The 15361-nt window shown below is 34.3% G+C and overlaps 1 protein-coding gene across 9 annotated transcripts in view; it reads right to left on the reverse strand.

The window, feature by feature from the left end:
• Positions 1 to 15361, reverse strand: part of SOX6 (SRY-box transcription factor 6) — a 373444-nt gene that overhangs the window by 324755 nt on the left and 33328 nt on the right. For all 9 annotated transcript variants that reach the window (XM_047070868.1, XM_047070866.1, XM_047070864.1 and 6 more), the window contains exon 3: positions 12858 to 13065. In XM_047070868.1, the coding sequence (XP_046926824.1) occupies positions 12858 to 13065 (208 nt within the window). The remainder of the gene's footprint in view (positions 1 to 12857; positions 13066 to 15361) is intronic.

The raw sequence follows: 15361 nt of genomic DNA on the forward strand, positions 1-15361 counted from the left end.
CAACTACATGTTAACCTATAATGATTGCAATAAATATCTCATTCTGAAAAACAGCAAGCAATATAATTAAAGGTATAATTTATTGATAAATGGAGTGATATTCAGTTTTTTCCAGCTTTATTGAGGCATAATTGACAAATACAATTGTAAGATATCTAAAGTACACAACATGATGATTTGATATATGTATATATTTGGAAGGATTCCCCCATTCATCATCTCACCTATTTACTATTTTGGCAGGGAGAGGCATAAGAACATTTAAGTTCTACTCTGCTAAGATTTACTAATTTAAGCAAATTTCAATTATACAATACAGTGTTATTAAAGATAGCCACCATATTATACGTTATATCTTCAAAACATTCATCTTATAACTGAAAGTTTGTGTACTTTTACCAATCTCTCTCTATTTCTCCCACCCCCAGGACCTGAAACCACTTTTCTACTTGCGATTTCCATGAATTTGATTTCTTTTTGGTTCCATAGATCTTAGAGAGGTAGAAAGTTATGAGGGCTAAAGTAGTTAGCAGAAGACTAGATGTGATCTGGTTTAGTATATCATAAAATAGGCAGATGGCAAATTTAGATAAGCAGAGGAGAGATGGAAGGTTATTCTGGGTAGGAGGGATAATGGCTGAGCATGAAGTATGCTGGACAAAATAACTAATTCAACTTCAACATACGGCTGACTTGCTAGATAAGAAAGCTTGTCATGAGATTGTTACATCTTCAAGTTTCTTAATCAAAATGTTCAGTAGAGAAAGATTACAAATGGACCCCCATGAATCAAATTCTAATGATGGGTAGTGGCTCTAATGTGACTAAGGAATGTCCATGTTATCGTCACATCAAAGCAAAAGGAAAAAGCACAGCAGATGTGGGAGATAATATATATTACTGTTAGAAAAAGAATTTTAAGCTAGAAAAAAAATAATCAAAGCTAGTCCCCATTGGGTACCAAGAATACCCCTGACCTCTGAAGCTATTACTGACAGCAAGTAAAGAGTGGAATAGCCAGAGTGAAAGACAGTGACTCTCAGTTTTCATCATAGTTTGAAATAATTATGTATTCACTTGTGTAACTTCATGGAAAGGGTTCTAGTCCTGCATACAGTTATTGTGAGATGAGAACTTAAAGGTTGTAGTTTCAGAATAGTTAGGAAATGTATGTCTAATCTAGTGGATAACAGAAAATGGAATCACATCTGGAATTACATTCCCACTGGCAGCTGACTTTTAAATAGTAAATGTGCGCCAATATAGGGAAGAAAAAGGCCACAAAAAGGGAAATTCCTTTGATTTCCTATAGTGACTTGTAATATTATAAAAGACAAAGGTATGGTTAAGAGAGGCCTGAGTGTAGAAAGAAAGAAGACACAAGAAAAGCAAGGTAAGAACAAGAGTCATGACTTCAGATCATTTAACAACCTTCACTCATTTATTCAATCAACAAACATTTAATAAGGATCTTGTGTTCCGGTCACTATCAGGCACTGGGAGTACAGCAATGGACAAATCAGAGAGGGTCTCTGCTGTCACTGACTTTCCCCCTTTAGCAGAGTGAGAGAGACAATAAGGAAGACAAATAAACAAGAGGATATTAGGTAGTGAAAAATGCTAAGGTGAAAATTGAACAGAGCAATATAGTAAAGAGTAATGGGGGTCTATTTAAGATTTAAAGGTTAAGTAAGGCTTCCCTGAAGAAATGGTAATTAAGCTGAGATCTGAATGACAAGAAGGAGGCAACATACATGGATCTCAAGGAAAATCATTCTAGATACATGGAAAATCAAGTACAAAGGGACTAAGACATGCTTGAGGGAAAAACAAACAAACAAACAAACAAACCAGACCAATATAGCTGGAATGGCCTAAGAAAAAGGTAAAATAACATAAAATGAGCCTTGAAAGCCAGAGTACAGTGTTTTGGATCTTAAGCAATGAATTTTATTCTAAGCATAATAGAGATTAATAACCATTGACCTGATACCAATGCTCCAATGCTAGTAAAATGCCTAAACCCTCTGACTATCATGAAGAAGTAAAGGGGGCATAATTCTAACCAACTGAAGTTAAATTCTAACGTAACTGGAAGTTTACTTGGAACTGAGATCAGACTTTCTGGTATTAGAATGGGGGTTTAAAGGTTAAATAAAAATAATGAAAAAATAAAATTAATACATAAGCCTTTTGTACACATGAGATTTGAGTCAATAATATTTATAAACAAACAACATTAACTTATTGCTGTCCTCTGTATTCCAAAATGACACTGAATCACTATAGGTGGTAAAATCAAACACTATCAAAAATATCAAAGGATAATTTTTTGACTTTGTACATTAGGTACATGATGCAATTTCCCCCAGTCTCTTTCTTCTACCTGAAAACAAAGAGAGATAGCTCCAAAATAACATGTTGCTTATGCAATAATTTTTAAATTCTCCATCTCTCCCATCTATGACACAAGCAAAAAATTAAAGATAAGAGGTATTTCTGATGCGTCTGCTAAAAAGTTCCAATTAAACAAATTACAGCTGCATTCTGGAGTGGAATGGACCCCACTGTACACAGTTTGTTAGCTACTCTAAAGAATGTCCATTAACTCTAGGGCGCCTTCATTCACAAGTCATACATTAGCATAGTGATTCTGCTGCTGTTGTTGCTGCCGCATGGTTTTTGTTGCAAATAATTCAATACTTTGTCACATTTTCATAGTTATTTTTCATAGTTTCATTATACCTTCAATTTTTATCTAACCATTTATTTGTATTTACACATTTTCAATTCATTATCTGAAAGCAATTAGGGATGCCCACAGGCCTCTAACTTCTGCACTCCCAATGCTGGTGGATGGTCTGTATATTATGACTTCATTGTGGAAGTTGTCTGGTCTCTCAGTGATGGCTCCTGAGTTATACTTAAACCCTCAAAACATAAATTAAGAAAGCTATGATAGGTCTAGGTGTCACAGTTATTCAGCATTAAACCATAGCCTTGTATGGTTAATAATTATGGCTATAAATTCCCTTGAAGGCCCAGACCAAAGGCAGAATTATTTACCTTTACCTTCTTCTGGATCATGGTATCCTACCAATACTACCTTCTGTTTGCCAATCTCTCAAACCATATATGGCACTTTCTGAGCCAATTATCCATGGTTTTGTCTGTAAGTACTTCATTGGACAGTGACTCTTCACACACCAAAATTGGATGGTACTTTTTACTGCTATATTCATGAAGATTATCACATCAGAAAAAAGAGACTGGGAATAAAAAAGGACAATTTCAAGCATAATAAAAGAAAAATGAGTCACAAGATTGATCTGGATGACTTTTAGCCTGAAAATAGTTTGAAAAAGAAAATCACTGATAGTGCTGAAATTGAGATACAAATTCTAAAAGAAAATCAAAGCAGCACAGAATTTTAGAATTTGGCTTTTAATGATAGACTAATGTCCATAATTTCTGAATTAAGAAATGTTTGCTAAGATCAATCAATTAACAAATTAATTGATTATTAGGTACTACCCTAGTAAGTTACCAGAGTCAGGACAAGAACATGTACCAAATCCAGGCCAGTACATCAATGGATTCTCAAATTAAGTATTCTAAAGAAAAGGTAAAGACTTCCAGGTAATAAGTCAACTGGCTAGAAAACTATTTCAATATTAATGGCTAGATAGAATAGTGGCAATAATCAACAGATTTGCTAGTCAAATCTTGAATTTAAAGTAGGCATTGAAGAAAAAAAGTGATTGTGAAGCTGAGATGGTTACAGATCAGGAATTTCTTTAATTCAAATACCACACCAAACTGGAAACGTCAATAAGGAGTCAAAATGGGAAAACAGTGTTCCCTAACAAATCTAGTAATCATAGTTCAGTGAGAGAATGACAATACACTTGTGCTCACAGTTGAAAGAAATGTTGAAGATATTCTATTAAGATACAACAAAAGAAAAAGGAAAATTGCAGTGAAGGGTCCATCAAAGGCTCTTGTGAACTTCTGAAAAGCTCAATGATAAAAAGAAACCTGTACTAGACATTTTGAGGAAGGTGGAACCAAAAGGTATAGGCAGTTAAGTTAAAGCTTTCAAGGATTACAATACACACACACACACACACACACACACACACACACACACACACTGTAGCCCCAACTTCTTTCTGTAATGTTTTCCAACAGAATGGAAAAAGAATACAAAAATTGGTCAACAGCAACTCCACTCCTGGGAATAACTCATGCACATGTGCAGCAGAAGACAGGTGCAAGAATGTTCACAGCATCATTGTTTGTACTAGCAGAAAATGATAGCATCCAAATGTCCAGAGACAGTAGACAGGAGACTATACTCCTGACTATCATTCTAGGGAACAACACATGGAATATTATATGAAAATGAAAATGAACCAGACACAGCAAAATTGTGTGAGCTGTATACAGCAACATTGAGCTTAAAATATAATTATGAGTATAAAAAACAAGACATAGAAGGTTATGGTATAGTACCATTTTTACAAAGTCCTAAAACAAAGCTAAACAACAATATTTTGGGACACATAAAACTGTTTTAAAACAAAAGGGGAAATGATAAACACAAAGTTCTGGCAATAGTTACATCTAGGTAGAAAACAGAGATTGGACAGGTGAACAAAACACGTAGATTCAGTAGTGTTACTAATTTATATTAAGTTGGGTGATGAATTCACAGGCATTTTTTTTGTATGTCCTATACTATGTATCACATATCACATAATAAATACATGTTTAAATTTACCATTTCCTTTTATATTCATTTTTCTTTGCATTTTATATACATATTATAAAAGTAAAAGAATTTGAATCTAAAAACCACCCCTCCTATTACTTTTAAGAATCCCAAAATAAATCCTGAATAAGTCAATCTAATTAATTTTCAATGAAAGAAATGTGAAATGACAATGATCATTCAAACTCTACAGGTTCAAAAACCACGTAAGAATATGGCTTATTTAATAAACCATCAGAAAGCTGCATCCTTTTTCTAAACAACAAAATACCAGGAGAGCACCTTCTTGCTTCCCAGGTAAATAGGAGAAAAAGTCAAAAGCAATTGCCTGTATCTGTTCTTAACATTCTTCGAGAAAGAGCTTTAAGAAAAGAACGTTTAAATCTGCAGAAACAGAAATGGACCAACAAATGTGAAGTATCTTTTCAAGGTACAGGCACACAAAATGAAGTTAAGAAAAAGATTCAACCAACTAGTATGTTGCCAACACTGTAAATGGGAGTTGTAAAACAAGAGCAAATTAAAATAACCAAGATTTGTCCAGAACGCCTGGGGCTCACCGGATTCAGCCTGATTATATCCTTTATAAAGTTATATGAGAGGATGTCCAGTTTCCAGAGTATTAGAAAGCAAATATACTTAACACAAAAACAAACCAAACATAATGATTTTCATAATTCAAACACTAGTACTTCTAGCACATTGTAATCCCTAATTGGAAAATACTTTCAGAAAGTATGTTTATTTAAACTATCTGTACTAGATTGCATTTGCTATGAACATGCTACAAACTCTTTAAAACAGGAGCGAGGACACAAATATCATAAGAAGGAAAGATGCAGTGTTTTAAAAAGAAAAAATGAAATGAAGTTGCATCAGCATTGCTCTGAATACCTGATTGCTTCTTCACTTAGATTATGAGTGGTGTTGGGGAACTTCAGCATTGAAATGACTTGAAATTTCCAACTTATTTGAAATAATAATTCTGGGGGCATTTGTAATGAATACTTAATGTGTTTCTTATGCAAAATCCAAAGCCTTTCCTATAACCTCCATGAATGAGAAATATAAAGAAGGGTCTGGATCTCGAATTCTAAATGCTTCACCAATATAACCCTTCAATCACAACAGTGGCAAACCTAACATCCATAAATTTTGCCTTAAAAAATTCTTTTGATGCTCTAGCATGGTATGAAAGTTAAACTTTTTTTTTAGCATGAGCTTTTAATAGATTTTTTTTCTCTAACAAAAACACATTGCTCTTAACTGGGTACTATCTGAAAACCTCATCCAAGGCTCTACCAACCTCTCTCACTGACAACATCATATTCCGCATATTTCTCAGCAGGGAAGATTGGCTTCCAGTGGGGAAATTTTACTATCAGCCTTTCCAAAAAGCCTGAAAGGAGAGTTAAACTGAATTGCTCTTCCAGAAAACAGGAACATCATTGCTGCCAAATGCTAAATCCCCTAACACCATGGGACATTTCCTATGATTCTGTCTGTGGCCAAAAAAAAAAAAAAAAAAAAAGATTCCTGTAATATTTCCCTCAAAAATGTTTCTTCCAATAATAACAATAGCAACAGTAGTAATAATTACAATTATAGAAGCTATGTGTTTTATCTATTTAATGTGTGAAATCCTCACACAACCCTGCAAAGTAGGTACCATTCATCTAGTTTTACAGATGAGGGAACTGAAGCACAAAAGGACTAAGTCATTTGTTCAAGGTCATACAGCTAGAAAGTAACATTGGTTACATTTATTGAACACTTACTATATGCTGGTAATGCTCTAAATGCTTTAGTTGAATTAACTAAATCCTGATCCTATGACAGCACTATAATTATGTCCAATTTCTGATTGAGAAAAGTGAGGCACAGAGAGGTAGGTGCCCTATGTCATCCCCCTGGTAAATGCTGAGCTGAATTTCAAACATAGGCAGTCTAGCTCCAGAGCCCACATTCTCAATCAGTAGACTCTACGGTCCCTCTAAATAATAGAATTTATGGTCAAACACAGATCTAGCTCACTCAGAAACATGATTTTCAAAACTGAGTTTCCCCATTGCTGAAACTATACCACATTCCCTCTTTAGTACAGCAACAGCAATCAGATAAGCAATACATACCAACATATATCCTAACTAAATATAATTCAGTAAAAATATATGTAAAAATCCAAATTATTGTTTAGAGATGTGAATAATGATAATAATCTGTCAGATATACACATAAACACGTGTTCATTCTTGTGCAGGGTAACAGCTGCATAATCCATTGGAAAGCCTATCCCACCAGGAATCCAAAGCTCAAATGCTCCTGCCCTTTCTCCACATACACAGTCAAATGAAACCACATACTTTCTCCATCATGATAGCTTGTGGCACACAATTGCACTGGACTAATACTCTAATTTCTGTCCAAAGTATATTCTATACAACTGTACCGATCCTGCATACTTTCCATTAAGTTTACAGCCTCTATCAAAGAGAGTTCACTCATTCAAATGTTTCTATCTAGCTACAAACTATATCACTCCTTTTTGATCACAATAATTATTACCTAAAGAATACATCTTTTAAAAGAGCCAAAAAGTTGGAAAGAAGATTTTATTTTGTCAGAGAGTTAAGGTTTATATCATTGTATCCCTTTCTCTCCAAGCTCACATGCCTCCAGAACCTGACCCAAACCGGTTTACCCAGCCTAGGATCATATACTTAGTAGTATGATACACAAGACATGATAGTGGCTGAAGCACTATTATTAAAGAGAGATTAAAACAGCTGTACATTATGCTGAAGCACTCACTCTTCCCTTTACAAACAGACGGTCCTGGATTACAAGCAGCACTTGACCATTTAAATCACGACAACAACCAGATTTAACCAGCTGGGCCATATTCTCCTAGGCAATGCCTGTTGACCTCCTCAGTCGCAGCTGCTCAAATGAAATTCTCATTAGACAACTTATTTTCAGAAGCCAAAGGACTCTCTGATTAAATATATGTATTTAGATATAGAAGTCCTTTTTAAAGTATTCATTTTCTGACAACTGTCGCTTATGTTAGAGCCCAGCAACATTGGCAACACGATGGGTGATACAAGGATAACTAAAATTCATCATTTAATCACAGCTGAAGGATTTTTATCTTGGAAGCATTTTAACCTCAACCTATAATCAAAGTCTTTCTGCATACTCTACCCACCAATATCAACAGTATTTTAAAAGGTAGATTCTGTATTCATTCTATCCATCTATCCATGTATCTATCTATCTATCTATCTATCTATCTATCTATCTATCTACCTATCATCTATCTTCCTACGTACCTATGACCAAAAAATCAAGGTTACATTTACAAAAAAACAGAAACCTTGTCTATTTTCCCACAAATCTCACTTTCAGAAGAGGCACTTCAGATAGAACACCTTTGTTCATCACTGTTTCAGCAATCCAGTCAAATCATTGCTCTGAAGAAGGCATTTCTTGAGGGATGGCAGATAAAACACTGGACAATTATTTGGCTGATGAAAGGATCTGCCTGTAAGAGAATAACTTTCCTAATGCTATGTGAAGAGTTTTGTTTTATCATGTAGATATTGTTTTAAAATAGACCATAATAAATGAACTTTTAATAGATCAGTTCCGGTATAGGAGGGGAAGTGAGGGGGAAGGCTTTTAGCCTGATAGAGTCAAAACATTCTCCAGGACAAGAATGACTCAGGAAAAGTCATTTATTATGTCAATCACACAGGCTTGTCATTCATGAGGTATGGCCTTCAAACCAGGAAATAGAGGTGAGAGAGAGGTGAGTAAGCTCTTTTGAAAGCTCTGCTATGTCCCATGGGATAAGAGCTGTCCCACATAAGAAGAGGGACATGGGGCTTTAAAGGGTCAAAGCCAGGCAAATGTTGGAGCTATTACACCTCCTTAGACCTGAAATACAGCTGTCATAGAATCAGAAATTCTGTTATACTATTCTGTACTACTGCTCCAAGCAGGTCATTAAATTAGGAAACAAACTCAAAAAATAGAAATCTTCATGGCTCCCATCTCCAAAACATGTTCCTCTATTTTTTTTTTTATTAATTGTATTAACACCCTCCTATTCACACAAAGTTTTAAAAACCCTGAGCAACATTTGAACCATTCCTCTCCCTTGGTCTCCTCATTTAAATGTCACCTCCTAACAATTCTATCTCCTAATAACTCTCCCATATGCACCCCTTCCTCTTTTCTCGTTTCTACAGAATTCAGGGACCTTGGATGGTGAACCTGGTTGGAAATAATTCTTTTTCACTAACCTCTAATTGAAAATTTGTACTTCCTCAAATTGTGGATGCAGGCAGCAAGCCATAATATATTGGTAGTGATACTGTAACTGATAGATGTATTTTTAGATCGCACTGAACTTGTTAACGATATCTCAAAATGTCTTTTATGTTTATCACTACTTTAAAATTTTGATATTTTGAGTCCATCCATTAGATCTTGTTGTTTAATACATTAGTAAAGTAGCACTTTCTACCATATCACAAAATTATAAAATTATTTAATATTTTAATATAATTCATTTTCTTTGTAATCCCGTGTATTTTACTTTATCTATTTAAACTAAAAAATAACCTGTAGGCTTCACCAGACTACCAAAGGAATCCAAGGCAAAAAAAAAAAAAAAAAGTAAACATAAGAATTCCTCAGTTCTAATACAGCACCTTGTAAAATAAAAAGAAAACTTGCATAAAAGTAATCATGATACTATGTAGTTCTTGATTAGAACTATAAATACATATATATGATGAACTATAAAATATTGTATAAGCATATTGTTTTTCATAAAAATTCATAGAGCCTTGGCATTAGGAAAAGACCAATCTCCTGTCCCCTAGCCCTATTAAAATGGCAATTAAGATTGCCACAAGCCTCCAAGGGCAATTTATTATCTTCCATACATGGACAGGTACAACTGTTAGACAATTAATCTTGTTATAAATGATAATCTGGTTCCTTGCAACTTCTTGTCACTGATCTTCATTCTATCGCTATGGAGCTACATAGAATGAACCCAATTCTTCCTCCACATGACTTTAATCTTTAAAGACAACCATCCTGTCACCCTTGATCTATTTTCTCTGGGATTAATAATACTAGTTCCTTCAACCATCCCTCTTATTATATAATTGTATGTCTGTTATCATGTCACCTGTTCTCCTCTGAGAATATCCCAATGCTTTCCAGTCCCTCTTAAAGTGTGGTAATTCTCAACCCGACACAATAATTCAGATGCATTCTATTGAGCAGGGAGTTCAATGGGACTACCACTTCTTGAATGCTACATACTGTAATTCTAGTAATGCTGACTGAGGCAGCACTGGCAAATTTTGGGCAATATTCATCATGTGGACCCCAGTGCACTTTCTGCCACCTAAACCTCATAAGCTTTTTTTTTTTTTTTTTTTTTTTTTTTTTTTTTTTTTTTTTAAATTTTTTTTTTTTTCTACGTTTATTTATTTTTGGGACAGAGAGAGACAGAGCATGAACGGGGGAGGGGCAGAGAGAGAGGGAGACACAGAACCGGAAACAGGCTCCAGGCTCTGAGCCATCAGCCCAGAGCCTGACGCGGGGCTCGAACTCCCGGACCGCGAGATCGTGACCTGGCTGAAGTCGGACGCTTAACCGACTGCGCCACCCAGGCGCCCCATAAACCTCATAAGCTTTTTAAAAAATTCCTATGTCTGCTACTTGAATTTCCTTCAGTAATTATTTGTGCAGCTAGGAGTTTTGGTCATACTCTCTGGACTTGACAAGAAGATCTATTAAATTTTATCTTGATGGGTCAGTTTTAAGTTCACATTTTCGGTTTGTCAAAACCTTTTGAGCTTTGTTTCTTTCATACATTATATTCAGCATTCCTTCCAGATTTGTAGAATGTGTAAGTTTGAAGAACCTACTTTTATCACTTCATATTTATATTTAATATACACATTAATACACACTAAAAAATGCCTGGTTTTCTGATGCCTAAAGTGTATATAGTTTATATACTGAAAACAAATTTCAGTAAAGCACATAAAAATATTCTTTGATAGTAGGGATATAGTGAGTGATAAAGTACTCTTAAATGAGAGGTCTCATCTTGCAAATGCCTCTCTTGTATCAAACCTTCGACACACAGTAATAAGGAGGAAGAACGGAAAACTAACCATGACTTGCAAGATAAAAATTATTTTAGATTCTCCTGGAGTCCACACCAAAAAAAATCATCACAAATCAATTTCTTTATTTTTACATTAAAGAGTTCTCTAAAGTATCTTGAAACCCTCTTTCTTATGGAACTAAAACCATCTTTTTGGAAATCATAATTAAAAATAATCTAGCAATCTCAATCAGACATTATTGATCTGACAGCCTCAATCATTCTAGAACATAGCCAAGTAGGGGGAAATAAAGTGTCTGAGCAGGGAGAAGCCCATGCACTAAAAATCATGTATATTACCCAGAATCTCTAAGCAACTCACCCAGATATATATATGTATATTTTACACATGGTCCAGCGGTCATGATCATATATTTTCATAATTTATAAATGAAAAATGAAAGAAATTAGAAAATTTTCACAACAAAGCAAAAAGTAACAGCCTGAAACCTGTTATTGAAAAAGGAGAAACCAACACACACACACACACACACACACACACACACACACGCATGCACCGAAAAAAATATCTATATCAAGCAGACACAAGCATTCCAAAGTTTCATAATTACAGAGAAATAACCATAAGGCCAAACAGTCCTAATTATCTCAATGATCTCTAGGGGCATCATTACATTATAGCACGATAAAATAATTGACATTTATAATATGATAATCATCACAATACCCCAAGTTTATGTAGTTTACTGTTCATAAGAGACTTCTATATTCATTATTATAGTTAATTCTCAAAATTTTTGAGTTTCCAAGTTAAGTATTAGTACCATCCCAAATTTTACATTTTGTGGCTCAGGGAGACTGAAGAATTAATGCAGGGTCACGTAATTGTTAGATTGGAGTCCATAGTCTATTGCATCATGATCCTGAGTTATCAAAAAGCATTTACATTTGTGCCATATAATCTAGTTGGTAAGTTAGGTAAGGATGTAATACATTTTAGAAACTCCTTTTGTGTTGATGTGATGGACACATCCACAAAAATTGATTTGAAACTTTTAAACTTTTAAGCCGTTAGAGGAATAAAATTAAGTTATATGAAAAATTCCCTTATATCCCCATTTCTTGATAGTGTCACAGAAGTCTAAATTTAACTTATGATGTTAGCAATAAATACAGAACCATTAACTGCCCTACATTTCAAAGTCTAAAATCTATACATAAAGAATGAAAGGACACACATAAGTATAGCAGTCACTTAGGCTTGATTTATTCAATTTAACAATATTATGATAGAGTCTTTTTTCATTTGTTTTTTAGGACCTACATGAACCTAAGTGGACTCTTGAGAGAGTGGAGAAGGTAGATGAAATGTGGGACGCTGCAACAGATGTCATGTGTCACAGCACTTCTCCCTTGAGCATTTAGCTTTCACAATATTAGAAACCTCAATTCTCAATTCTACAACATTTGAAGGTGAAAGAATAATATTTACAAATCTGTAATATTTATAAAAATGAGAAATAAATTAGTTTTTTGTTTGTTTGTTTTTTCTTTTTAAACAGTTGGTCTTTTCATAATAAAACACTATCCGTTAAAAGGAAGTGAAGGAGAGAAATGAAAAATTAAGTTGCAGCTGCAAAAGTTCCCATACTACATCTTTTTCAAGGGTAAGGCTTGCAGTTAGTTTAAAACCTTAATTTGTTATCATAAGAACCAAATAAAATGCACAAAGTTTAGAAAAATGGAGCTATCTGCTTAATACTTTCAATGGATCACAATCTGCCATCACCATGGTAACCTCTGAATAACTTTTTCCTAGCTAGTGCCAATTACGCACTGCTTTGGCCCTTGAAATCCCACTCATTTTTTAAAAGGCCTGGAATCTTTAAAAGAATAAAGCCCAACAGTTAAGTCCACACATACCCTCTTGTTCAGTCCGAGTCATTTCCTCAAGCTTCTTCTGTTTCAGTGTATCCACCACATCGGCAAGGCTTCCTTTGCGGCGTTCTGGGGTTCCAAAAGTAACACTGGTCATTATCTCGCGGTCCCGACTCCCTTCGTCAGGCTTATGTGGTGAGGTAGAGGTATTTCGGAAGGAATATAGGGAACATAACTTATTATTCTCTGACTCCTATAAAAACAAAATAAAATAAAACCATTAGAACATTTGTTTCTCTGCATATCATTGGAGAAAAATCCCAAACTCAGAATGACAGCATATGAGGCTTAGATGAACAAATAATATTAAGCCGTCTCTGCTTTAAAAATACTAAACATGAAAGAAGCAATTATCAAAAGAACTACCCTGAAATTGCACATTCAAACTGTTTTTTTTTTATTAGAAACCAATCCAAGTGGTTCAAAAACTTCATTTTAATATGGACACTTTACTTATTCTTACACCTTTCATTTAAAATAGTTTGGATTCAATAATTGTTAATTATTAAGCTGGACAAAGTTTTTTTTTCCATTGGCACTTTTGTTAAATGCTCTTCCCACAGCCTAAAAATATGTACATCACAATAACATTATCCTTGAATTTAGAACCAAAAGAGAAATTAGCTTCAATATCCAATATTAATTATTCAACAGAAAACATATAAAACATCTAAATCAGTGCCACAAAGTTAGCCAACCGGAATATTTTTGTGCACTAGGGTTTGAGCAGAATCTTTTTATTTTTTCCTAGCTACACAACTGTCAAAGTTACAAAAGCCTCATTCTATTCCTTATCTTCACCACTTGTATTTTAGCACATAGTCACACACATTTAAAAGTGGTTTACTTTTATGGTTTTTTTTTGTTTGGTTGGTTGTTTTTAAAAAGGCCGAGTTTGTTACAGAAATATTTGCACAAGAATTACTTCACAGAACAGAGAAGTTAGCTAACTGGTAAGAGGGTCAGATTCATCTGCAAGGAAAAAATGCAAATCTGAGACTGAAAATAATAAACACCTAAAAGTTTACAGGAAGAAAATGTTTTTATATCTCTCTAAATCAGAACTGAGTGTTGGAAACAACTATTATTTAGCCATCACCCATCAGTAACCTTACATTCACCTTATCTGTCTGAGCGTGGGTTTTCTCTTGCCCAACGAAAAACTATGTAAAGGAGCTAGTCTTTGTGATTCTCATCAGAAGCGTGGCAATTGTAATTGCTCCTATATCTCTCTCCTTTTTCACAAAGAAGCCCAGCAAGCTTTAAGAAGTAGAGGAAGAAATATGAGGCAAAAGTTACAGTAATAACTGGTACGGAAAGGGGGAGAAAAGGAAAATGGAGCGTAGAGAAGTAAGTTTCCATATAAATTAAATGAGATAACTATACTCAATAAATGCTAGGCATTTAGTATTTTTATCATTGTACAAGGTAGGAATAAAACTTATTTTCAGGGTTGTTGGGATTATTATTAAGTAACAATTACTTGCAATATGTCACTAGGCACTGACATAGGCAGTGGATAAAATCATCAATGACTTAAGTCATATAAGTCATCTTATACCAACCTTAGGAACAATGGAAAGGTGTGAATTTTACTATTTCTGGCCCTCACTTTTTAACTTTCTAAAACTTAAGGAATGATGGTCTCATGAATGGAGACCTATAGGCAATTCATCTGAGTAAAGTGGTACTAAGTCCAAACACTTATAATGAAGAGAGTACTGTTGGATAAAAGCCAATAATGCCAAGTTAGGAAAAAACAAAAAAACAAAAAACTTGACAAAGGATCTATAGTTTTGTTTTGTTTAGTTTTGCTTTTTTTTTTTAACTTTTAAGTAAGTTTTATTAAGGAAAAAAAAAGCTCAACTTATTATGTAATTTCCTAAAAACAAAACAGTCTTAGGAAATTCAGTTTGAGGAAAGATGCCCAATGATATCTGTCGAGTCTTGCTGCATGTTACTGCAGCACAGCTGTGGAGGAGAGATTTGAGACAGTATTTGGTCTCAAAGCAATAGTCCTCAAACTTCAATGTTTAGAATTCCCTACAAGTATGTTAAAATGCAGATTCCCTCACCTCCCTCTATACTGCCAAGAGTAGGGCCCAGGAATGTGAAGTTTGATGAACATCCTAAGTGATTCTGATGTATAGGTCCTTTAATTCTCATTCCCTATGAAGGCAATAAAATAAATGTGCTTCGCCTTAATGTTATAATATGGATATAATTACAAACATTTTTAAGAAGGCCAGTTACTTGTGATTTTTAAAAATTACATAAAAGAGATTACTTCTCTTCTTTTGTTCTTTCTTGTGAAAACACCACTGTATAACATGACTGAACAAATGAACATCACAAAAGCCAAGCATATGGGGCCTGAGTTAGCATTAGTTCTTTCAAAGACAATTTACTATAAATTTGTTTTCTCCCAACCTCAGTGGCATCAACAAGCCTAACAGTGAAAATCATTTTTGAAATATTATTTAAGAGGA

The sequence above is a fragment of the Lynx rufus genome, unplaced genomic scaffold (genome assembly GCF_022079265.1).
Source record: "Lynx rufus isolate CCGP_SWC_20201006 ecotype Redwood Valley unplaced genomic scaffold, mLynRuf1.p SCAF_9, whole genome shotgun sequence".
Taxonomy (NCBI): Eukaryota; Metazoa; Chordata; class Mammalia; order Carnivora; family Felidae; genus Lynx; species Lynx rufus.